Source organism: Sparus aurata, chromosome 16 (assembly GCF_900880675.1).
Source record: "Sparus aurata chromosome 16, fSpaAur1.1, whole genome shotgun sequence".
Classification (NCBI taxonomy): domain Eukaryota; kingdom Metazoa; phylum Chordata; class Actinopteri; order Spariformes; family Sparidae; genus Sparus; species Sparus aurata.
The window spans coordinates 8305650-8332166 of record NC_044202.1 but is presented as its reverse complement, the minus strand read 5'-3'; the positions used below and the strand labels follow the sequence as shown (position 1 = coordinate 8332166).

At 42.7% G+C, this 26517-nt stretch overlaps 2 protein-coding genes across 2 annotated transcripts in view; one reads left to right on the top strand and one right to left on the bottom strand.

The window, feature by feature from the left end:
* pld1a (phospholipase D1a) overlaps positions 1-13426 on the bottom strand; it is a 34844-nt gene extending 21418 nt beyond the window's left edge. Inside the window, exons 1-4 of the mRNA XM_030443267.1 lie at positions 13225-13426; positions 997-1206; positions 290-459; positions 7-149 (exon numbers count right to left, since the gene is read on the bottom strand). Of these exons, the coding sequence (XP_030299127.1) occupies positions 7-149; positions 290-459; positions 997-1174 (491 nt within the window). The 5' untranslated portion in view covers positions 1175-1206; positions 13225-13426. The remainder of the gene's footprint in view (positions 1-6; positions 150-289; positions 460-996; positions 1207-13224) is intronic.
* Positions 13427-17308: 3882 nt separating this feature from the next.
* On the top strand, positions 17309-23308 carry ghsra (growth hormone secretagogue receptor a). The gene is made up of 2 exons (XM_030443277.1): positions 17309-19205; positions 19352-23308. Exons 1-2 carry the CDS (start codon positions 18365-18367, stop codon positions 19663-19665), a joined length of 1155 nt encoding a protein of 384 aa, XP_030299137.1. The 5' UTR covers positions 17309-18364; the 3' UTR covers positions 19666-23308.
* Positions 23309-26517: the final 3209 nt, after the last annotated feature.

Genomic DNA, 26517 nt, shown 5'->3' with positions numbered 1-26517 from the left:
ACCGACCTGCGCGACGGCAGCGGTATCCTCATGAAGGTCTTGTACGTCCGCAGCTCTCTGTGCAGCTCCATGAAATGCTTCTCCTTCCTCTTCACCACCCAGGTGAACTCGCCGTGCTTCAGCTCGATCCGAAACACCGCCGGCAAGGACTGCAAACACAAAGCGCACAGGGAGACAGGGTAGCAGTGAGAGTTTGAGAGGGAGATGATGGACTTGGGGCGAACACTGGACAGTCAAAATCATTTTAGTTGGTTTAAAAATGTTTTTAAAGAGGCCAAAATTTGAGCACCTTGTTGACACTCCTGTGGTGCGACAGGTTGAAGCGGTCTTGCGCGGTTGTGAATCTCTCCACCTCCAGGATGCGAGCGGTGACGGGCACGGTCGGGAGGTAGACCGTGGCGTCGGCCTCCTTGAAGCCCACCGTGGCGTACACCGCCGAGAACGGGATGCGACTGTCCCCTGGGAGGAGGAGGAGGAGGAGGAGGAGGAAGGCGGGCGGTTAGCGTGATGTCTTTTGCTTGTGCATGTAGGTGTTGTGCAGGCTGCTTGGGGAGAGCGAGTAGGCTGCTGAACTGAAAAGAAAAGTCGCCCTTTGTTCCGAGACTGTCGTGCTTCGCTGGTTTTGCAGCGATGGGTCAAATGTTTCTGTTTTGTTCTCCAGTAAAGTTTGCGAGAACTAAATTATGTAAAGGAAAACTACCCTGGAATGTTAGATTCCAGGTTGAAAGCTCACGCGCTGAAGCGTTATGTATGTCTTGTGTTTTTTGTGTCAATTTTCACACTGACATAAAACGTGAGCACACTTTCCTTGAGCCTGGCTGGCCTACTAGCCTTACATTTTCCTACATTTCCCAGAAACTCTGGGTAAAAACTCGAGAAGTCCGTCAGAAACACTCTATTTTTAGCTTATAAGGCCATGTAAATCTTGCTTGTGATTGATGAATCTGGTTCAAGTTTGCTGAAAGTTCAATGGTGAAAAAAAATAATAAATCACACCTAGGCAGTTTCCCTCATAGTCGATCTCCTCTCCCTCCCCTAGGTCCAGCTCTCTGGTATCCAGGCTCTCCACAAGGTCGGCCATCTTGATACCGCCGTCCGGGACCGCAGCAGAGTCAGTTACTTCTGAGCTCACCAGGTTGAGACTGCTGGTCGTGGGCTTAGCTTTAGCCAGCATGCTTAGCAGTTAGCCCCCAGAGCAGGGCGAGCCTAGAGGAGGAAAAGGACAAAAGAGAAAGATCATTTTTTCTTTCCTTCCAGTGATCATTTTTTGATCATGACATGTCAATCAAGTCCCTAATGTTCTATTATAAGGACCAAAAGTATACTAACAAGTAAGTATACCAAAAAAAAAAAAAACATAGACACACACTGTGGACACAGCTGTACGAGGTTACATGGTCACGTGTAACCACCACTCCAGACACAGCAGCGCTCTGTAAACAACATTCTTCCAAAGCGTATCCCCTCCTTTAGTTTTGTGATGATGTTGGTGGAGAAACACTTCTAACACACTGCTTCAGAATCTCAAATAGGTGCAGCTGGTTTGAGGTTTAGTTTACTCTGCCGCAGAAAAGGAGAGTTCAAACAACGAATATACAGGAGAAAATGACACAATGGAAGGGAAATTGTCTGTCGACGCAGTATGATAATCTTACTTTTTCCCTGAAATCTTATAATGAGTCGGTTTAGTTCTAAAACTATTTGGCTCTGAAGTGTTCAAAGGATTGAAACAAGTGGAAAATGCTGGGGGGGTTTTATCGAATTACTTGAGATCAGACTTACTACAGCACAGAATGACTGAAATACATAACAAATGAGAGAAAAATTTGAACAATCATACATTTTTTGCTTCTTGTTTTAGCCCACTGAACAGCAACAGGCATATAGGATATATTCATGATCAATTTAAGAAAATAGCAGGAGTTTAAAGATGGTAACCAGTGTTGTATACCCCTGTGGTTGTTAATATCCCTGGATAAAGATACAAGTCTATACAGTGTTCTGTTTTTATGATTTCTAAAGCCATTAATTTAGCATTTCTCTAGCCTACAATTGGAAAACAATCATGTTAGATTGTCTTCGCGCACAAACTGTATGTTTTGTATCTCTCCGATACCACATCGGGCTGCGTGCAGAATTCTAATTACTGTTTGTTTTGAGAATAATTCATGTAGCCGCAGGAAGGTCAGAATGAAGCTCGGCTCGACCAAAACAATGCTGCAAATAAATGATCTTCAGAACACGATCCTGCAGCCTAGCTGGAGGCTGGACAACTCTGGTAGTTCAGCCACTCAGTAAATAAGTTTGTCGCGCAACCTCAGCGTTACTGAAGTCATGCACGACCCGGCCTGCAGCAAAACCCACCCTGCGACTGCAGCAGCTGAATGAAGCTCTGATTACGTTTCTTTGGAAGTGATTCCTCAGTAATTCTCGCGTCACTCACCACTTCTGCGACTTCATTCCTACAGTCACAGGTGAGCTGTTCAAATCCAGTTAATGACAAACTAACTGCCCGACTCAAATGAGTTGTTCATGACTGTGACCCACAAAGAAAATCAGCTGATAGAACTCCTCGACGTCCAAATCATGTGTTATCATGAGTTCAGTGACTTATCATGTACTCACATACAGCAGATAAACACGATCCAGGCGGGGTGCCATTTTTTTAAACTCCCATGACAATACTACTACTCCCATGATAATTTCCAGAATTGGGCACCAACACCTACAAAGGTTTCAGACAGAAAACTAGACTTTTCACATTAAAAGCACGATACCTAATACTGATTTTTATAACATCTTCTTAATTTCCTGTTCACATTTTCTTTTTTATATCATGTTGTGTATCGTCTGAATTAAAGTTATGCTTAAAAGAATAACAATTACATCATCTACGTTATGACAAACTATGCAAGTCAGAAGCATTCCATACAAAAAGGGAAGTGTTGCAGTGAACCGCAGTGTTACTACTTCTTTTTTTTTAAAATACAATGGCTCGTCATCGTGCACAGCTGCGGCCTTGAGCGTCTTGCGCCAGATGAGAGGTTAAGAGGTCACGTCTGATCTACTCCTCCACAAGATATTCCACTGACGGGCTCACGCATTCTGAGTTAAAGGGTAACTCCGCCAGTTTTTCCCACGTAAAAGTTTGATTACAGCTCTTGAGGAGCGCTGCTGTGTATACAACAAGAGCAGACCAAACCGTTTTTGTGTCTCATGTTTGCCGAAGACGCTGCATGTAATCTGATACTTTTCCTCCAGTGATGTCTGTCAGTGGCTAAATTGCATTGTGGGTAATGTAGGTATAAGGTTTTACCGGTCGTTTCTCTCTTCAAACCTTCGCTCGCATTTCTTTCCCCATCAAATATTACTTGATTACTATGATATTTTGTCAATGTTGGGAATAAATTGACCGTCTACACCCATATGAGGGGGAGCTGGTGATGAAACAATGATGCAATTGGCTGAGTGAGACACCACTGAGTAATTCCGGACAAAGCTGGCGTTTGAGTCAGCAGTACATCCCAAGATTTTACCAATGACAAGCATCCACACCTGTGCAGTCATGCTGCATTAACATACTATGAGTTACAGTGCTCATGCATGTACACAAAGACAGAAAATTGTTTGCACACTCCAAGTACTGCATTTCTACAGTATGTAATGCAAATATTTGCAGCAAAAGTCTATGAAGAAACTGCTCTGTTCTGTTTTAGTTTCACTGTTAGCTCACCAAAACACACTGCTCAGAAGAATGTTGAATAATAAACAGTTTTCGAGATGCAAGAAAACCTGTCAAACCTGTTAGAAAAAATATATATATCCTCCCCGGGTGCTTGCGACACTGCTGTTTCACCTTCGCTTTGGCACCGTGATCCATCGTCTGTCAAAACATGCGTTACAAAAGACAGGAGACAGACACGGGCGTGGAGAACCACAGAGCTGCAGCCACGACTGCACGGCAATCTGCCTTATGAACCCTCCAGCGCAGGACAAAGAACGACCCATATCAAAAAACTCCACCAGGCCTCAGTGGAGTCATCCAAGACTACCTGACACACATCTGGCCCATTAGCAGACCTCCCTTTGAGTCCAGACAAAGTGGAACAGAATAAGATTCTGGAAGAGAGGGTGGGAAAGGAAAGGAAAGAAAGGGAGCAGCTGACTCGGCAGAAAGCTTCTGAAAAGAGTTTGTGATTACTCTATGGTACAACACTGCGGATCATGTTCCCGTATTGTATCATGCTGAATCCCCTATTCTTCCTTTATTTCTTTGAGGAAACGCTGCATTTCAGGTTAGTGGCTCTAGTCTCTCAGTCTGGTTTTTAAACAATTGGCTCGATCGGCATGTTGCCTACGTGACTCCAGAGGACGTTGACAAGGCCCGACAAGTGTGTGTCTGCACGCAGCGTTAGCAGTCGCTCCGGCAATCTCATCCCAGCTCCCAGCGATCACAAATGTGTGCATTAATATGAAAAGCTGTGTCAAAAAATAACACCTGACAGCCTCTTCTCGTCTCCCGCCTGGTGATATGGACGAAAGAAGATTGTTTCTAAATGAGTTGCTCTCTGGGTCCGCGGATAATCTTGATAAACCGGGTTGTTTATTTCTGCTTTTCAAATGCAGCGTATCCATTACAATCAGAGTGCTTTCCCAGTTCCACTGTATTTGAAGGAAGGCTCATACCTGTCAACCTGCCTAAGGATAAAAAAACCACTGCACGTAAAAGGAAAAATATGTATTTTTTGATTTTGGGATGTCCCTTTAGAAAGGTTTAACGCAGAAAAGCAAACAGAAATGGTTCTTTTTATCTTTTTGGTTTAACGTCAAAAGGGAGCAGCAGCACCCATGGGTGAGGTTTAAGTGATTCATCAGATTTCACCAACTTTATGTCTGAAGCAAGTTAGGGTGGGAAGACACACACACAGAGAAAAAAAAGAACAGTAACCAATTGTGTTTCTTAAGAGATCACTTCAAAAGGAACTTCCGCCGGCCGGCCTCATCTCCCAACAAAGGCCAACAAACCCAGCCTGGGTGAGGAGCAGGTACCAAACACCTCTTTCCCTTCCGAATGCAAAACCGGAGCTTAAAAGCGTTCGTGACAGGGAAATAACACACGAGCTACCTACACCGACAGATAACAGCTTGACGGTAAACATTCCCACGCCGCTGAACAAGATCCAACACGCTCACACAGTCAGGAGAGTCACCAGCAGTCGCCGGTTAGCTGCCTACAGCGGCACTGACTGCACGTCTGCGTGTGTCCTGTTATCTCTGCGAAACAGATTAGTCTCTTCATTCATCCAGTCACTCTCCCTTTCTGCTCTTTTCCTGAATAAGGAGGCTTATGTCAGAATTAAGAAACGATCCTCAGTATGTCATTACAGGACTTTATCACGATTGCGGATCGAAGCCATCGGCATTAATAATATGAGAAACTAAATCATTTGACTTCTCATTTCCTGTTTTTCCACCATCACCATACTGTTATTTTTTAAATGTTCCACAGAAAGAACAATAAATAAAAACGGTTATTTAAGACCATTTATAAGATTGATGTTTTTTACATGTCTAAGCAGAGCGTGTTTGATCATTGCCGAGTCAACGCTGGCTCTAAATAGCTTCCTTTGTTTGGTCACATTGTGCACAGAAATACAATAGTGTGGGAAAAGATTTTGTACACAGCTAAGAATGGTTTGACACCCTAAAAAAAAGATTATTTAATCCTCACAAAATGTCAATGCAGCCTGAGCAAAACTCTTTGTGAGTGACAAATTGCCATCACCTCTCATATATATATTTTTAATTCTAGGCTAGGATAGGCGCTTTTCAGCAAGCCTGCGTCAGAGGTGGGACCCCGAGGTTGAAGAAGTGGACAAGTAGAATAAGAGACACTGGTCCTTTGTGACTGAGATCAGTGTGCTTCCTTTTTAATGAACCGCTGGAGAGAGGTGCCGGGGGCAGCGGGCGGTAGGAGAGCGCTGCGACACTGTTTTGCTGTGAAGCTGCGAGAAAGAAACGGACATGGTATGTGATAGCGTGAGTAGATAATAGCCGGATTTTCATTTTTGGGTGAACCCATCCTTTAAAGGACTTTGTGACACAATGGTAAATTTAGAAATATGTTTTGTGTACCCTGTTCTGGAGTTAATAATGACTCTCTTAAGCCAGACTTCCTCCGACCGTGACACTTAGATGATTGTTTTTGAGCAACCCTGGTATAAAGTGTATATTTTGCCCTCTTTCTCCAAACAAGACAAGATCATGCAGTGGTAAAACTCTTAAATCCTACCAGTATATTATTAAATGTATTACCAGAACAAAGAGAAAGTAATAAAATGTAAATCAAAATGTCCGAGAGCAAGTGTTCATCCTCTATTTAAATCAACAAAAACGATTTTTGTTTTGGTCCGGCTACATACAGGATGCATTGGCCTAATTAAATCCACCATGGCCCATTGCTCGAACTTTTGCGGGGAGTGCATACGATCTTATATTCCAGAAGAAGCATCTATGACAGTCATCCCCCCGCTCCAAGAATACCCATGACCCCTGACATGCTTGACCCGCAAAGAGGTCAGCTGCAGAGGGACCTCGATCGCTGACTGTGGCTTGAATGTCTGCACGCATAGACTCATGTGTCAAACATATGCCTGCACATACATGTTCAAAAGCCTGTAAAGAGTCAACAGTACGCAGCCTGAGGGAAGAGCGGAGCGATGATGACAATGCTATGGAATGGAAATGAAAACGCCGGGTGATGCAGGCGTTATCTCTCGACTCCATTCCAATGGAACACTGCCTGCTTCCTGCTTCCTGTCCTGTTGTCATGGCGATAGCTTCAACAGCCAGCGAGCTCCTCGTATATAAATATCACCAGAGGCAAGCAGAGAGTGTCCGCCTCTCCCTTCATGTTGCTAGCATCCCTCCTAAATGTCAATTCAGTTGGAATCAAACACGTCGTGACATCGTACATCATGGGGAAACGAACGAATGCAGAGCGGGAGAACAACCGCGGAGGTTCTGCAGAGTGCGGCTGAGGGAGAGAGCAAAAAATAATTTAAAAAGTGGGCACTCGTCAATCTTTCCAGTATGTGGCACATGGGAAATTTGGTCTGTCACCCTGCAGCCAGAGAGCCATTAAAGAAAACGTATTGCAACACTTTTAATGCAGGGACCAAGCTTGAAATCAGAACAGATCCATCACTGGGTATGTAATATTTAACACACATTCGGTGTTTTTGGATAGAATTATGTCCTACCAGTGAACTTTGGTAGCTTTTGTACCACATTGTACCACCACAAGGCACCATATATAAAAGGTCAGTCAATCACTTTTAGGTTGCCAGGTGGTGAGGAATCTCTCTCACTGATGAGGCGGTTTTGCCTTTAGCTCTTTTGTTGATAAGAAAAACTGTTCCAATAGACATCTGACCAGACAAAAGGTGGGCACACACTCGGAATTATGTTCATCTACTTTGTTGCAGAGAGTTACATCATAAGGTCGTTACCACTTTCAAGTATGTACACTACATATGAAGCTGGACCCAAGCTTGAGAAGCAGGAGCTAAGTGGGCTAAGCAACAATACTAGCGCTAGCCATTTGAGGAAGTCGCCAACCTAGCTCTCTGTGAATGAATGATGGTCGGTACAAATCATTATAAGAAAGAGGATTAGCAATCTGTTACCAGGAAAGTGATTCGGGTTTTCAGTTAAGTGACAGGAATCAACAATAAGTGGCAAGGAATAATGTGGATAACCCCTCTATTGGGCAAATTTTCATTTTTACATGTTGAAGCATTCCTTTGGTTTTGATTACAAAAATAATCTACATTATTGACCTCTTATTATTTTGTACAGCTGACTCACTAACTAATGCTGTTGGCTTAGAACGTAACAAACCTGTGACTGTGTTCGGAACAATTTATCAACAGTTGCCAACACTGACCTGATGGTTTACGAGAACGACTTAACTATCAATGACTCACAAACCATATCTATAAATCATTAGTTAATCATTTCGTGAACAAAGTAATTGGTTACCACTTAAAAATGGGTTTAACAGAAATATGCGCCAGAGCTTTAATAATCACTGCAGGTTAAACTAGGTTAATCCACGATCAATACTGTATCGAACATATAGTTGACCCATTAATCTCTCACACCCATGCACGTCTCTCTGGGAGGAAGAAGCGAGCAGGACAAGGCACGTTTGTTTAACACGAACGAGTGTCCCCGAACAGGCAGCCATGTTGCATTTACAGTCCTTATTACAACATAAGACATTTCCCTCTGAGGTTTTGATATGAAAAACAAAGATAAGACAAGGCTCTGGTTTATGTTTCTGGAGCAGAGCCTCGTTAGCCGCCCTGTTCCCGTAGCAGCTCGGCGACACATGGGGAGCGAAGACGAGGTCAGCCTGGCCGTATCTACTGGCAGACAAAAACAATCTGCATCCCCTCATCGCTTGCGAGGCTGTTGCCGTCCAGAATTAAGTTCGGTCAGGAAGTTGCGCGTCCTCCAGCCAAAAATACCCGATTCACAGCCAAATGTGTGTGGTCCGCATGTGAACAACCCGCCGCGGTCGTCCGCACGTAAAAAAGAAAAAAAATTATCGTGTTGTCTTTTCTGAAGCCGTTTTTACTCATCACGATTTGTACTCATACAACTAGACACACGGGGGATTTGGGGGTTGACAGTGACTCACAGAAAAAGTGTTTGGAGAAAGCTTTGGTCGCTCTATTACAAAAGCAGGCAGCGCGGTGGTGATGTGTAAGTGGTCCAATCTAGTCTGAAAGTTCAAAGCCTCGCACCATGAGACCTCAACCAAATCCTCGGCGCTTTGAAAAAGGAAAACGTTGTTATTGTCCAGAGTGCTGAATGTTTAAACTTCCAATATGCTAAAGAAAATGTTTTTTTCCCTTCTGCTACTTAAAGAACATCCCGATGGCGTAATGGCACATTCCTCTCAAATCCTTTGCATTCGTCTCTTCTTGTGAAGGTTACGAACCAGATTTTGGGGGGATATAACAGCATGACTGGCAGAAGGATCTATACGTTTACACTTTAAAAAGAGGTTATGATAACATGGCTTGCTTTAATACATTTGTGGTTTATAGCCTTGTTCTCCAAGGAATTGCAGTGCTTGCATAGGAAGCAATGGACATCACTGCTCTCTAATGTCTGCAGATACATTGTTTGATCATTATCTGATCATTTTATCATTTCTGCAACAATCCCTTGTCGAAATTTGCACAGATTTGTCATATTTTGTCGTAAATCAGTACCGGAATATCTGCATATATTTCACACAGAACTGAATACATGTTGTAGTTAGAGAGAAGGGGCTAGTCTTTCGGGGAAATCTTGAAATCAGTGATTACAGTGGAAGCAGACACGGCAGGTTGGGAAAAAGTGAAGCGAAAACCAAAAAGAAAGTTTCAGCATTTTGTCATTAAGTCGGGGAACTTCTCTGTCTCGGTTTCAGTATGCCAAAGAAAGGATTTGATCCATAGGCGTGAACACCATTATCGCCATCGCCTCTGAACTGACATCTTTATCATATCACTATCACATCTGTACCTGTTTATTGATAATAAGTCGTCATGGTTGCAAAACGTGTCATCCGAATGTGTCATAAACCGACGCTCCCACTTTTGTCCCTCTGCGTTAGGTTTTCTTTGCAATACGTGCTTGGAAGCTGTCGCATTATCAGTATCTGCAGAGGTGCTGTCACGTATCACCGAGCGTAGAATAGCTAACTTGCCAGATGCATCATCTGTTCCTGGATGTGTGGTAACAAACTTGACGAGCGCCATGGCAAACTGCGAGGGGTTAACACACTGGAAAGACACGATACATACATGTAAACATCGTCTTTGCGTAACAGGCTAACACTCACACACACACACACACACACACACACACATGCAATAAAGATAAAATAAACCTTGCTTGGCATTTACAGCTCGTGCGGTGCCAAGCTCCTCATGGCACAGATGGTACAAAGAGGGAGAGAGAGAGAGAGAGAGAGAGGTTGAGGGAGGAACGAGTAGAGAAGCAACAAGAGAGGTCTGTGACACCTCTCTTTTTTCCGCTGCCCACACTAAAGCTGCCTATTATCTAATCCTTCACACCACGGATAGGGGGATAGGGACGGTCAGAAAAGCAGAGAGAAAGCAAAGACATACAGTAGATGCCAGAAAAGGAGAGGGAGCAATCGTCATCATCGCCAGAGTGGCGTTCTGCTGGCAGGAACACAAGGCATCATTGTGCTGAGGGAGTGATGGAACCGCTCTCTCTCTTTCAGCCAAGCCTGACTCAGCCCGGGCCGAGGTGGCCAAGTCAGAGCCTGGCAACTACCAGACTATAACTTCACTGACCGCTAAAGCGACTCCAACTCGCCACGATTACAGTAGCAGGACAGGACGCTCTTGACTTCGGTTGGTTCACCCAGATTACCATCTCCAGTATTTTTAGCCACATTTTGGTTTTTTCTGCTCGGGTGTTGAGATACCCGTCCGTGAGATTTTTGTGATGTTTTGCCGACAGTGTTTTTTTAAAAGTTCAGCAGCTGCACATTTTTGTTCAGAAACAGTTTACCAGTTAATCAACGAACCAAGCTGTGACGAGGTTTTCACTGGAACTACTTTTAACTTTAAAGGCACAGAACGTTATTTTCCGACGCAAGAAGTCTCACAATCAAACAAAAGACATCAGTCGTGTGGGATCGTGGGAGTTGCTGTTTTCATTGGTGAACACCCACAACTGCAGACAGATATCCATGTTACGTTGAATGCTCAAGACTGAGGAAATGTTTTTAAAGTTTAATTTATGTTACGTTTCCTCACTTTTGCTAACTTCCTTCTTCGCTCTTTCCTGAAACAGGTGACCAAATGAAAGACACCATTATCTTTTAAAGGTCAAGTCGACATGTCACGTATTACATCTTTAACTTTTTTAAGTGGCGTGTATGAAGAGTGTTGACAGAGTTTTCTTTGGTCTTTCCAGAGTATTGAGAATGCCGTTTCTGAAGAGATGATGAAAACTACCTGCGTGGCTAGATAGCACGAGTGATACGAACTAAAGCATGTTTTGTTATTTTTTTCTTTTTGAGTGAACCAACCCTTTAAAGTTTTAAAGAAACTTGATAACACAGGCTTGTATACAGCTCAAAAATAACTTCTCTGAATCAAAAATAGAGAGAGTTCAGAAACACTGGCAAACCAATGGTGCTAATGATGAACTGAGCGCCAAATGGCACGCTGACATTTTTTCACTACGTAAATAAATCACTTCTATTTGTTGCATCTCATGAATCCCTTTTATCTTCTACTGCTTCGCATGAGAGCGCTTTCATTTGTCTGCTGCAATCCAAGTATAAAACAAACAATCTCTCTGCAGATCTTGAGAAACATTCAACCAACTTCTTACTTGGCATTTTTGTTGCTGAGGCATCCAAGGAAGTACAGTGATGTATGAACACACAATCTCATGGGGAAGCAGACATAAAAAAAAAAATGAAACTTAGCGTGGTGCAACAACTTCCGTTGTAGTGAGAAAAAAATTCAAGCTGAAGGTTAAATAAGTGGGTGAGGGTGAGGGGTACGATGTGGTCAATATGAGATTTTACGCTCCTGTCGACGGTAGAATGCTAGCTAACGTTAGCCTCAAGGGCTACAATGTTTACTATTGCTTGGCAGCACCGTCAGCTGCTCTGGGACAAGTCTCTCATCGGCTGTCGTGGTCCGGCTCGGAAATTATCAATGCAATCACCCAGAATTTATCAGGGGGTTTTAACAGCAATCATGTTTGGTATAACTGGGATTACTGGACCTGTAAACCCCTCACATCACCAGATAATCTTGGCCGAACAGCATGTCATGAATGGGAACTGAACTGGTTAGATTTAAACCTGTTATCTATAGAGGCATCGTTGAGAAAGCCTTGAGAAAGTCAGTTCCTGTGGTGGACCACAAATATTTCCAACGTAGCGATAAACAAGCTGATGATGCAGATTGATAGTACAAGTGACAGAAACGATGTCTGTTGTACAACCCTGAAAATAATCTTTAAATTGACCACAAGTTTTAATTTATGAGACTGGAGTTGGAAACTCGGCACGACTCCGCCATACGGTGAGAGCACATGAGACTGCGGCCCACATCTGGAATGTATTTTCAGCAGTAATCTGCCTGCCACACAAAAAAATATTCATCCTTTCCTGCCTGAGAAAAAGAACAACACTGCGTGAGATACAGCTACTGTTATGTAACTTCTTTAAAAGAACACAAGGTTGCTGTGGACTAAAAAATTCTTCAACTTCTCTCTGACGGGATTAATGATTGATACGTATCATAAACTGAGCAGGGCAGCAGCAGCACATGGAACATGTCGAATGCAGTTAAACACACACAGACACACTTAGTCAGGTGTATGTATGTATGTATGTATGTATGTATGTATGTATGTATGTATGTATGTATGTATGTATGTGTGTGTGTGTGTGTATGTGTGTGTGCTGTCACCACAACAGAACAGTACTGAGGCCACGCAGCCCGTGTGAAGAGGAAGGCTACTGAATGCCAGAGGTCAGTATCATGCGTATCAGTTGCAAAGACAACAGAAGAAGAGAAGAGAAGAGAAGAGAGGAGAGGAGGGGGGGTGACTGGTATGAGCGGGGAACAGAAGAAAGAGAAGCAAAATATCTCCAGCCTTCCCATGACATTCCAGCTGCAGCAACTAACTTTCTCAACAGGGTGTGAGGAGGTAGGGGGGGGACAGCAGGTCAGTACACACACAAACACACACACCTGAGCAGCCTTGTACAACAGGTGACACACAGCTTGTCACCTTATTTCACAAATACAACAGTGCACAGGACCAAAAAAAGAAAACCTCAGGAAGCCGAGGATCTTCACTCAAACATCTTCCCAGCACCAACACACACAGCTTCATGCTGAACACCTGGCTGAGAAGACAGACAAGAGCTGCCATCAGCCCCAACTGTTTGACTCTACTTATAAGAGCCTCGGAGATACTGCACATTCTTCTCCATGATCCCACTGACAACCCAAAACCCAAGGAGTGTCACAGAGACATATATCTGCCCCCCCGAGCCCATGGACGCAAATAGAACAACAGAGAGAGCAGACACACATACACACACACACACATTCTTACACACACACAGACAGACAGACAGACAGACAGCACTATACCCACCTGCTCTGTCTGTGGACCTTCAGCCCACATGTTGATTCGTGACCGGTTCCACTTTGGTTCCACTGAACGGCCGACACACACACACACAAACACACACACACACACCCTCTCTCCACAAAGGAAGTGTACAGCAGCCAGCTCAGCCCTGCTCTCTCCCTCTGTCTCTCTCTAACTCAGTAAGTGTGGCTGTGGGAGAAAAAACTAACAGTGAACTCTCTCCCAACTCCTCAGGAAGGGAGGGGGGGTGTCTGAAACTCTGCACCAATCGCAGCAACGGGTTCCTCCCACGGGCTTCTCTCATTGGACAGACACGTGTTGTGGACTTTTGGTGGAGTAGGAGGAGTCAAAAAATACTGACACTGGTCCTGCCTGTTGTATCATCATTACACACTCTCACGCTGTTTGTTTCAGTCCAACTTGTCTGTGCATGTGTATATTAATTATGTATTTCTTTAGCTTTTGTGTGTGTGTGCATACCTGTGCCAATATGTGCATTTAAAACTTACTGAGTTTGTAGGGTTAAAAAAACAAAAAAACACATACAGAAATAGGCAAACAAAAGACAACTATGTGAGTTAGTTGTGTGTCCACCTAAGCCTTTGTGTGTCCATGCTATGTGTGTGTGTGTGTGTGTGTGTTCCTGCTGAAACATTTCCCTCACATCACACCTGCAGCACTAAACCATTCATTAGTTTTCCAGCCACACACACACACACACACACTCGAGTAGGTATAAATAGCTTCATGTTCAAGTACAAAAATCAAAAAGAGATCTCTTCCTCCATCTTGTGGATGGAGCCGCAAACTGCGCCTCGCACAGGCCAAACGCGCACTTGAACGCATCACCGTCAAATGTGTGGGTGTATCCTGATGACAGGGGACTTTACCCTGGACTCTGATACCACACCTCGGAGTCATATGTCCGACAAAATGACCATTAGTACACTTTTACGCTTACCAGAGACAACGTAGAAGAAAATACATGTGAACCATAGACAACTAGGACTGAAACACACGGGAGAACTATCATAAAAAGTTCAGGCACAGAGAGGAACTGCGGTAAGCCATGAGAGACTTCACACTTGTGCACAATACACACTGGTCACAGCCATAAAAAGACCAAACAAACAGAAAAACAGAACTCTCCTGACCCTTAAATACAGCCCTGTTTCAGCGAAGATAACCACTGTTGCCGTTATTACCTCCTGTTGTCACAGAAACAGTCCAGTTGGGGCTTTTTGTCCGTAAATAGTGGCGATTTCAGCTTGTTGTTCGGCTATTATCATCATTACAACAATTGGTATGACCACGGGCCGGCTGAAATGTTGTTAGAATCCATAATACGGAAGAGAAGAAGTTTGTCAGTTGAGGTTCTTTTTTCCCACACAACCTAAATCTAACCTTACATGCAAAACAATAAAGTCTGGCTACACGTATGACCACACGTACGTACCAGATGTGATGAAAAGGTCTCAAAGATGCCTTCAAAGACACAACTTTCCAGTGCGAGCGTCCTGTTCCTGTCCGTTCCACCATACAGATCTCTTTCTCGCTCACTCTCTTTCCTTATTTGTGTGTTTATCTCTCTCATTGCTCACTCTCTTGCCCTCTCTACCTCTCTGCCTCTCTCTCACATTATGATTCAGCGGTCATAAACATAATGGTATCTACTGGTAAACACGGCGCAAAGGGCAGAGAGATAACCGTATTTGAAGCACTTGGATCACATCAGCGCAGTAGAAAATAGAAATATATCGCAGATTGTCATGAGCTTCACAATTCCACAATTTCCTCCAATCATTGATTGAATGAGAATATAAGCAGTAGTGTTTGTTGGTCTGACAGTAATAAACTGTGCTACATTGTTAAAGTTGACGACCGGATTTTAACTAATGATAATAATGTGCTCATCTTGGCAATCACCCTGACAATCCAAAGTGCATGTCGACTCCGTACACATGTATCAGGTCCAGACTTTTTGACACCTGACATTCCCATATATAACATCATCATGCTATTATGGAAAGTTAAAGCATGTAAAAACAAAATTATAATGAGTAGTTAATGGGTACTACTACCGCAGGAACAAGTATAAAGCCTTCTGTGGCTCCAGAGGAAGCTGCATTGAAGCTGATAAATCACCTCCAATGATGTCACTCAGTGGCTTAGTTGCATTGTGGGTAATGCGGGTCCAGGTTATGAAAATCGGTACACTGGTCTGCATTGCACTCCTATAACACTGTTGAACTTATTGTGGACAGCTTAAAAATAAATGATCAAAATTGATACAGCTGGTAATGCTATTTTCAAACCTGGTGCCAACATTACCCACAATGCAACTTAGCCAATGCGTGGCATCACTTGAGGCATCACATCTATCGTATCACAGGCAGCGTCCTCTGCATCCACAAATGTCATGGTCAGTCATTTCCTGTTTTATTTTGTAGATTATATCCTCATGTGTCATGTTTTCCTCTCAACTTCCTGGCTTTGTCTTTTCCCCCCCATTTTTCCTGCTCACTTGTGTTCCATTAGGCATTCACTCCCTTTTGATACACATGACAACACAAAATCTTTATAGTACCTTCTTCACATATTCAGTAATCCTCCGAGACCTGTAACAATTTAAAAAAAACAAAAACTGGTGGAGTTACCCTCAGAGGCTAATTGATGAGATAGCTTGGTCTAATTTTGCCTACTTTTCCCAATTTCTTGTCATTGGTAAATTGTTTTTCAAATTCAAACATCTCAGTAATTATGCTTATTATAGCAAACTAATAAGGCAGCAGTTAAGTCAAATCAAACAGTAATTGATACATGTATCCTAAAGCTAACTAGCCTAGCTTAGAAGAACATCAGTACCTGCTTTTTGCTTAGCTTCTGGCTCTCCTTAAATCCTCTATGACATCAAGTGGTCCAGCTCCCTTTAAATCACACATTCAGAAAAAATCCCTCACCACAGGTAAAGACAAATTGAAGAAGCAGAAATGTGTTTTGCAGATGCTCCATATTTCCTGCTCAGTTTACATTGTCCAAGCTTTTCAGTTGCCAATCCGAATTTTTCTTCTACGTGTTATGCAAAGTCAAGTCTATTCCAGGGGTTAATGATCAGGCATAAAATTAGAGTTATAAAATGGAATGTGATTTTTTGACAGCTTGGCTTAGAGCCTTCGAACTTCAAACGCTCTTTTCCAAACTTCACGGTCTCCGTTGTTACCGAACACTGCCTTTGGCAGAATTTCCAATCACGTTGCCAGTTATTACAGGGTGATATAAGCTATTTTATATTCTAGTGGCTGTAAAGTAAGTTACTAAATTGACTCTGATCTACCTTCGTTTTACACAACGTAACAGTTTTGATCTGCCTGGAACATGAATATTGTCCACATACGTGTACATATGATGTACTATATGTGGCTGAATGTTCCTTTGCATATAAAACTCTTCAGCAGGAGGCATGTGACACATGTTGCCAATTTGCCAACACTGTGAAACAGGAATGCAGTGCATCTCCTACAGCAGACGGCAAGTTTGAGTTTTGAATTAAATCTGGGCTTCGGGTTGACTTTAATGCGATTTGATTCTATGTGACTGTGGAATAATATGATTACATCCGGGCAGAGTGCAGTTCTCAGATATTAAGCATCACATCTTTTATATCCCACTGGGCAAAAGCTGTACTCTCTGTCTAAACCGTCACCCAAAGTGGCTCTTGAGATAGGCCTGTGTGGATAATTCTAGGAAGCAAACTCAAGATAGGATCTTCGAATCTTATACAGATGACTAAATTGATCCCTGTGGGGATGTTGTTTCCCTCACTCACCATCACCATCACCATCCTTGGCTGCAGAGCCACACTTCAGGAACAGGTGGTAATTTTCGGGTCTTGCTCATTTGGGTGAGTTTTTGAAAGCTCACTCTTCTTCCCCCTCTCTGAAGACTTTCAGCACTGATCAATGGGCTCTTACCCAGACTCATAACTAGCCTGAAATCACCTGCAGGTGGCGTTGCAGCACCGGACTCTCTGTAGACCCCCTCACACCACCCTCCCCTTGAGCAGCACCACTTCACCTGTATATGATGTTTTGCGCACTGGGAGCCAGGACTCACATAATGGATATGCACCACAACCAGAGGAGCAGATTTGGAGAGCCGGGGTGAATTTCTTCATCAACCTCAACTACTTTATTCTACTCAAATCCTTTAAAATCATATGTGCTTGATTATGTTGAGAATGCGTCGTTCCTTCGTGGTGCTTGTGACTTTTATAAAACTGTCTCCGTTCCGGCACACAGTATTCGTTTTCACTGTTGTTGTTGTTTACCCGTTTATGTTTGGCCGAGTTTGAGTTGCGGTGCCCTTCCCAGGACAGATGTTTACCGCTGCTGCCGCATCATTACGACCCTGCCTCTGACTCACCATCACATGCTGCCCAATGCAACTGCCGACCCACTGTTTTGATTCATATGACGCGCAAACACAGGGACGCGCTGCCGGGGATTGGGAACTCTTTGGAACTCTTTTACGCGTGAAGGATTCTCATGTTTTATTTTCCCCAAACGGAGAGGACGTGGGCGACAGCTTGTCCCTAAGTTAGATTTTTCTTCAATCATTTAGATAGCAGATGTCTGCGCTGTCTTTTCCCCTCCTGCATCTGTTTTGATTGGAATACACCTCCGCATGGATTTAGGCTCATTATGTGTAGCTTACAAATATCCAGCATGTAATTAGTTTTGTAATTAACACGCCTACTCCTCTTTTGAACAAGTACTCAACACCAAACAGTGTTGGAGCACTCTAGAGCACAGATGAAGTGGATCATTTGGATTGTCCGAAAATAGCCTCATGTTTGTGTTGGACTTTGGAGAGGACTATCCGTTCCCTGGAGGATCTTGGTTGTTTTTTGGCCGATCAGAATCGTGACTTGTTCCAGCTTAACTGTGTGCGCAACATTGTGTGCAACGCGCGCAAGGATCCTTGTTTTTACGCACGGCTGCAAACCTCTGCCATTACTTGTGTGACTCAAAGACAGACGATGGGAGGAAAGGGCAGCGCCGAGGGGCTTGAGGAGTCCCAGACCCGGGGTCCCTTCAGCAGTCAGGGCCAGGCACGGCCCCGTGAATAACCGCGCGGCGACAGCATGCCATCTTGGCCAAATCTCTCGGAGTGCCTCTCCCATAACTGCAGCTGGGAGGAGACCCACAACACCACAAGGAAGTTTGACCTCGGCCTGCCTCCTCTCAACTACTACTCAATCCCTCTCCTCACAGGTATCACCATCGCCTGCACGCTGCTGTTTCTGGTCGGGGTGGCCGGTAATGTCATGACCATTTTGGTGGTCAGTAAGTACCGGGACATGCGCACAACCACCAACCTTTACCTGTGCAGCATGGCGGTATCCGACTTGCTCATCTTCCTCTGTATGCCGCTGGACCTCTACCGTATGTGGAGGTACAGGCCTTGGCGGTTTGGGGACGCGCTCTGCAAGCTCTTTCAGTTCGTGTCAGAGTCATGCACCTACTCCACCATCCTCAGCATCACCGCGCTGTCAGTGGAGAGATACCTGGCGATCTGTTTCCCGCTGCGTGCCAAAGCCTTGGTTACCAAAAGGCGGGTGCGCGCCCTCATTCTTCTACTCTGGACAGTGTCTCTGCTAAGCGCCGGACCTGTGTTTGTCATGGTGGGAGTGGAGCGTGACAGCATGTGGCAAGGAAATCTCAGCTGGGTAGTGAATGGGACTGGGTTCTTCCCTGAGGAGGGAGACACCCGGGAGTGTAAAATGACCCATTACGCAGTTGAGTCCGGCCTGATGGGGGCCATGGTGTGGCTGAGCTCTGTGTTCTTCTTCATGCCGGTGTTCTGTCTCACAGTGCTCTACAGCCTCATCGGTCGGCGGCTGTGGCAAAGACACCGAGAAACGAACATAAACTCCCGTGTGGCGCATCGGGAGAAAAGCAACAGACAGACCATCAAGATGTTGGGTAAGTTTGGAGAGCGCGCACATTACGCACACGCATAACTTTGTCCATATAGAGTATATGTGTCTCCTGTCTGCATTCCCTTACTTCTCTACCTCTCTCTTCTCCTTCACCCATCACTTCACCTGCTCATCCTCCTCCTCCTCCAGTGGTGGTGGTGTTGGCCTTTGTCCTGTGCTGGCTGCCGTTCCATGTAGGACGCTACCTGCAGTTCCGTTCTCTGGACGCTCCATCCCCGCTGTTGTCTCTGTTGTCCGAGTACTGCAGCTTAGTGTCTGTAGTTCTCTTCTACCTGAGCGCCGCCATCAACCCCATCCTCTACAACATCATGTCCTGGAAATACCGGGGCGCTGCGGCGCGTCTCTTCGGCCTTACCGACAGCCAGCCGCCCCGAGGCCGCACAGCCAGCACCATGAAGGGAGACGGCTCGAACGGCTGGACGGAATCCACAATCAGCTTCTAAACATATGATCGTCAAAATGTCACAAGTCATAAGTTGATAACCTAAAAAGCCATCATTTTTGTGTGGCCGGGGGGAAAAAAATCTTCTGTAGGCCTACACGAGCGTTTATTGGCCTTTATTTGACTGGGACTAAAAGAGGCTGAGGATGAGAAAAGCGCGAGCCAAAAAAAGCTGCAGCCCTCTGTTCACTCTGTCCACATGCATCAATAGACCTTCGATTTTTCTCCAACAGTTTCATCTTCTTGTTGGATTATTTCAGCATGTGCTCCATTCATTCAACACACTCAGCAGCAATCTGAAAAAAGTACGACCGGTGGAGTGTAAAATACGCACTGGCCTGAAGTGCTTGTATTGATCCAAATGTGAACGCCGTATACAGCAGGGGCGCGCGTACCCGCAATACACGCGCACACACATATAGTAAATATCTTAGACAACTACAATTGCCTTATATTGTATTCATATTCTGGATGACAAAGGAAGCACTGTAGAACTTGAGGCACTTCTCTGTACTCCTTCAGAGAGGGGCAGAGGTGCAGTGTGTGGTAACACTTTTTACAGTATGGCGCTCAAAAACGTGAGTAGTTACTGAGGAGCAAGTGAGGAACGAATCAGGAACGACTTAAAAAAAAACATGAGTAAACCTTGATAAACAGTGATACCAGGATTATATATAGTAGATAATGATGAGTTACTATAGAACAGACTAAAGATACTATATTAATGAATCATTAAGGATTAGTTCATAAATATCTGTGAATTGACTACTGACCACTCTCTTCATCAATTGTCCTGATTAACTTTGAACCAGCCACTGTGGTGAGCCATTAATTACTAATTAATTGATCATTAGTTACTTTTTTTGTGCGCTTTCAAGTAAAGTGTAACATCATTCCGAGCAGTTCCCAAATTATACTCACTAATTACAGATTAGCTAATCATTAGTTACTCTTTATGTGCATCTTCAACTCAAGTATAACAGCATACTGAGTAGTTTCCAAATAGACTCATAGATTACGATTGCTTTGTAATTAGTTACTTTTTTGCAACTTTTAAGTTAAGTGAAAGCTAATACTGAATAGTTCCCAAGTAGACTCAATAATTACTGATTACCTAATCATTAGTTACTATTGTTGTGCAACTTCAAGTAAAGTGAAACATAATAATGGGTAGTTACTAATTACGCTCATAGAATACTGATGACTTTATCATTAGTTACTGTTTTTGTGCACCTCTAACTAAAGTGAAAAATAATACTGAGTAATTAACATATAGACTTGTTAATTGCTGATTAGTTAATAATGTATTACTCTTTGTGCACCTTTAAACATGTCAGTTCATAGATATTTCAAACAAATCATTACCTAATGGCCCACTGAATCCTCACTTGGCCCTTAGTAAATACTCTTTTTTTTGTGCACCTTGTAGTAAAGTGATACCGTGTGTGTGTGTGTACGTGTGTGTGTTTGTTTGTTTGTCTGTGTGTGTGGGAGAAAGAGAGAGAGAGAGAATGTGCATGTGTGTATTGTGTGTCAAGCTTTTGGATGTAAAAGTATTATGTTACTGTAATTCTTGACTTGCTGAACGCCCTGTAATCTTGGAAATTCAAGTCCATGCTGTGTCGATGCTGCCAACAAAAAGGCCAATGTGGTTGGTGTACAGTCGGTCGGATGAAGAGGAAAAAAAAGTATTCCTGTGCAGCCATGTACTGTACATAGTGAGCTTCAGCTTAAAGGTTGGAGTTTGGTACATGTGAGCCACAAAGCCAGCACATTTTTAGGGATTGTGAGACAATTTACTGAATGCAAACATTTCCAAGACATGTAACGCTACGCCTCTGTTTTTTGTAAGTATACTTTCCTGTTATGTGATTGTCGTTCTTCAAGCTGCAGGCTCTCATTACTTAAGAAAAATCATCTGAAATAAACAATGTACATAAGGAGGCTCAGAGAAGCGGTTTACATTTATCAGTTAGGTGCATTAGACAAAGAAAGCTGATTGGTGTTTGTAAAAATCAAGACGTCAGTGGCCATGAACGCCTCAGCCTTTCTGCACCGTTGACACATTGTTGATTTCAGCCATCTCAGGTGTAGTGATGTTGGTTACCTTCATGTGACCTGCAGCACGGGGTCTTTTTTTGTTTTGTGCAAAACGGGATTATTTGTGGCTCCAGACAGACAAACAAAACATGTAGCAGAAGTTTCATTCTGTCATTTGCAATGTTGAAAACAGTTTTTGAAAACAGTTGAGTAAGTTAGAGTAACTTATTTATTTTATATTTTTTCAATCATTCACACCTACCCGACTGAATAAATGCAAACAGTGTCATTTTCTGCAAACCACCGTTACATTGAAACGTTACACTTATTAATGTTGCAACTTGATCTTTCTTAAGGCTCGATTTTATATTTGCTCTGGTTAGGTTTAGGCACAAAAAACCCTTTGTTAAGTTTTGGCAAAGGTTATGTTTTGGTCGCCACTTATACAACTGGAGATGTGTCAAGGTCTTCTTAAAAATATACAGTGATGTCACGCTTACAAATGTTGAAACCCAGCCTTTAACTGCGGTCAAGGGCTCAGATGCGAACAGGTCATAAACATTTGATATCAAGTGGAATGAGGTGTCAGTATGGAACGTTGCCTACAGTATTACACTTACAAATAATCATATAAGTGGTTTGCAGAAACATCTGTCTGTATTTTATCCTCCCAACCAGGCTGGGATCAACTGTTTCGTGTCAACAGGCAAATCGACTTCTTCTGCGGTCAAATGAAACATGCACAATGTAAGTTATATCACTGATGTGTTGCTTCTCTTCTTAATTGATCTGCTGTAAGAGTTTATTTTTTGTATAGTTTCAAATGAGGAACACGTGAGACATGCACGTGGGCCCATAAAACAATTTCCGTGGGTGTTTCTGCAGTGCATGATGCTGTGTGAACACTTTATTATAACCATCATGAATAAATGGTCTATTTAGAGTTAATCAAACTTTACTTAATAGTTACTTGACTTTGACCAAACAATAAAATGCTTCATAAATCATTGTTAAGCAACTGTAGAGGTTTCTAAACATTAATTTACAAAGTTATAACAGCCATCGAAATAACATTTATAGATTAACCACACTGTATTTTGAAACCAATGAAAAATTATTGAAAAAGGTCATTTGCAACTTTACAATAAACAAGTGCTTAATAAAGGTTTTTTATAAAGCATTTTATTGTTTACAGTGGAATAACCATTATGTGCCAAAGGTTAAACTATTCTACAAAACAGTATTTCGTAAAGCCTTTGTAAAAGATAATGCAACATCCGGAAAAGTTAGAGTGATTTAATTTGTGAAGATTAACAAAGAGGATCAGTGAACTGTCTGTACGTGATGACGTAACGCTCGCTTCGACCTGTAAATAGATGCTTTGTAACGCTACCCACTCGGAGCTGCACACTCAGATGGTCTCAGCCGTCCAAATCACCGCAGCAGCCTCCACTAACATGCACTGGATCTCAAAAACACACGGCCCCCCAGGCTCTGACGAATGTATCTCTGTCAATGAATGTTTCTGACTGTACATGCTGATGTCACGGCATACTATTTATTAATCTGCAGGATGTATACTAATTAAAAGAGTAAAAATTTCATTCATGTTCTTTTGTGAAGATGTCTGTAAATGGATCCTGCTGGTGTTGACGATAAAGTCTTGTTATATCAAAAAAAAGAGAGCGAGAGAGGAAAAGCTGAATTTCTCTTTGCTTTTCCGTTGCAGACAATAATTGTGTTTTTCACGCGAGCTGGCACACACTTGACAATCAGGTGTCTTTTTGTCTCCAAAAGGTACAAGATGCAAACTGCAATCAAGCTTGTGAAACTAGCACACCACGTAACCCCTTTCACCTTTTGTTAAACATCACTGAAGTGAAGTCTGAGGGACACATATCGTACCTTGAAAAGCCCTGTAATCTTTTCCCCATGCTAGCCTGCAATTCTCCGCTATATAATGTCAGTCTCAGTGGGATGTAACACGGTCGGTTACAATCTGTGATTTCTCTGTCATCTCTGCTGCCGTTGCATCTGCATGGCTCTGCCCTCATGTACCACACAGGGTTCAAAGCACCCGGCAGTCGACCCCACATACCTGATGGAAACGCTTAAGAGTGCCTGTAAAAACATTCTGAGTACGAGCAGTTTAGCGGAAAATGGAAAAAGTGCGTGCGAGTGTGCCCTCACTCAACCCAAGGCCATCGAAATGATTATAAAATAAAGCGAATAACTCAAATAAAAAGCTGGGTCGGTAATCTCACAGAAGATGGTCAGTGGGCGGACGACAGGTGAGGACGAGAGGAGGTGTAAAACAACAAGGACGGGGACGAGAGGTCCCTATTCAAAAAAAAAAAAAAAAAAGTGCAATGAAAACAGACAATGAAACAAAGGGTGAGAGGAGAGAGGTTTGATCAATGAGTCAGACATGATAGTTTGTTTAGGTGTGGGCTGCACAGTGGAGGGTGGATAAATTACTGTTTGACAAAGAGGAAGAGAACGGGACTAAAAGGAGTCTATAGCGGTGTGGGTGTGTGTTGTCAGATGGGTAATCCTGGGACAAAATCGCTTCAAATAGGGGTCCGTAGTCCTCCTGATTTGTGTAAGCTAGGCTCACAACAGAGGGGTCACATGTAAATTTCCAGGGGTCATGAAGTGGTTGTGGAGAAAATAATGAAATAAGATATTTTGGACTGGGGGAGTAGCTTCTGAATCACGGGTCTGAGAACATAGGGAACTTGCATGCTGTCCATGCTGTAAAGCCCCTTAAGCCAAACTGAGATTTGTGATATGGGGCCGCATAAATAAAACTGACCTGACCTGAATCCCCCCTGTGAGTGCTTCATCCTTCAGCTTTATTCGTCCTGCAGCAGTTCACTGTCTGGAAGAGTGAGTTAATCTGGGGACAGCGCTTAAAGCCCACCGCCTTTAGACAGGGGGGTTATCTTATTATTATTGAAAAAAGATCAAGGTAAGCTGCTCCCGCCTATCTAATCTTTCAATTTAGAAAAGTCGTTAATCAAACCAGTGTGGGCGCAACACAAAAGAGTAACATAAAAGGTCGAAAGACTAATATTCCCCGCTGTCCTGGGTCGCTGCAGGGCTGAGGGGACAGAGTTGCCCTTGGGGACGGCAGAGGATAATAGTGTGTGTGATATATACTCCTCCGAGCTACCTGGCTAAACACAACCGAGGCCGCTGGAGAGTAAATCTAGCACTGACGCACCTCCACACAGACACAATGCACTAATAAATTCTCTCTTACACACTTTGCTATTTGGCAAACTTGAAGAATTACAACCGTTTTGAGAGATAATGAATCACAATTTAAACGCTAATATTGTAAATATTGATTGATGCTCCGCTATGTTTACAACAGTACATAAAGGTTGATGGGAGCAGAATCATCATGCTGTAATTAAACCTTGAGGATAAATATCCGTGTGCTACACAAGCTGTAAATTAATTTATTCAACACAGATATTGGTGAGTTTGCTCACCAAAAATCTGCTTATTTAGCTGTTGTGTCACAGTTCCTAGTATATTTGTGTGCAAAAAAGTGACCCAAGCAAAAGTCTGGTAACTTTATGATAACCATGAATAATTAATGATTAGTTATTAGTAGTTTCACTGTTAATAAACAATGACATACTTCATAAGCCATTTATTAAGCGTTTGTAAAGGGCAGTAGTCGCAACTTTATCAAGGCCAGCCAAATAATTGTATAGATTTATAGATTAACTACACAGTATTGATGAACTATTTACCAAGTATTGCAATTTTACAATAAAAAAATGCTTAATAAGTGTTTTATAAAGCATTTAAAGCAACATTACGTAGAAATCTGCATTTTGTGCAATTTGGCACCCTCTACAGTTATTGAGAGCAACACCACTGTTGCAAATACAAAATCCCAGGTCTGTAACAATGTGTCAGATGTAATGTAGGTGCTAACCACAAACAAAACTCATTATAACAATATTATGTGTTGAAAATTTGGATTTTGAAATGAACATGTATGTAACGCTGTGGTTACATACTGCAGAAACAAGTGATAGTTGTGACAGAGAAACCATTTACCCTTATTACAAGACACTGTACCATCAATATGAATCTGAAGCTGTTATTTCCAGGAAAAACGGGCACATAATGTTGCTTTAATTAACCACAAATTGTTATTTTCAAGTGTTACCAAACGCACAACTAGATTTATAACACAGACCTATATGTAGAACCGTGTATATGTATGTAGAAGTTGTGTTATGAATAATGAGACACACAATAAAACACACACGTGGAATCAAAGTCAGAAAAAAAATCAAAACATTTATTGGGCATAAATATATTATATATACGCTACCGATACAGTTACGTCTTACATACATAGGGTAGTATTTGCAAAAATCTATACATTAAAATTGATATGGCAGTTTCTTTAATATAATGCATATGAAATTGTCTAACATTTACAATACAAGAAGAAATGCATGAATTTCTTTTCTTTCTTTTTTTTTCTCAATTCGTAGACCATGACAACATTGGAATGTTTGCTTTTTAAATCGTGAGGTAAAAATACGTTTTTTCTTTTTTTTTGTCTCGCTTAAAAAATAGTTAAATACCTGTGAGTCTCTGTGTGTTTGTCAAATCGCCAAATTGCTCAGTCAAAATCTCTACTTACTGTAAAACGTACAAAACATAACCAAAAAAAAAAAAAAAAAAAAAACTTAAAAAGAAGAAAATAAACTGATCAGAAGGCACAGACGTGGGGTTGCTGGGCAAACAAACCGTCTCTCTCGTTTCTTGATATACCCGC

Bases quoted from the DNA above. Each gene is read 5' to 3' on its own strand.
- ghsra (XM_030443277.1), top strand. From the start codon at position 18,365: ATGCCATCTTGGCCAAATCTCTCGGAGTGCCTCTCCCATAACTGCAGC. The intron at 19,206-19,351 runs GTAAGTTTGGAG...CTCCTCCTCCAG, and splicing joins ACAGACCATCAAGATGTTGG to TGGTGGTGGTGTTGGCCTTT.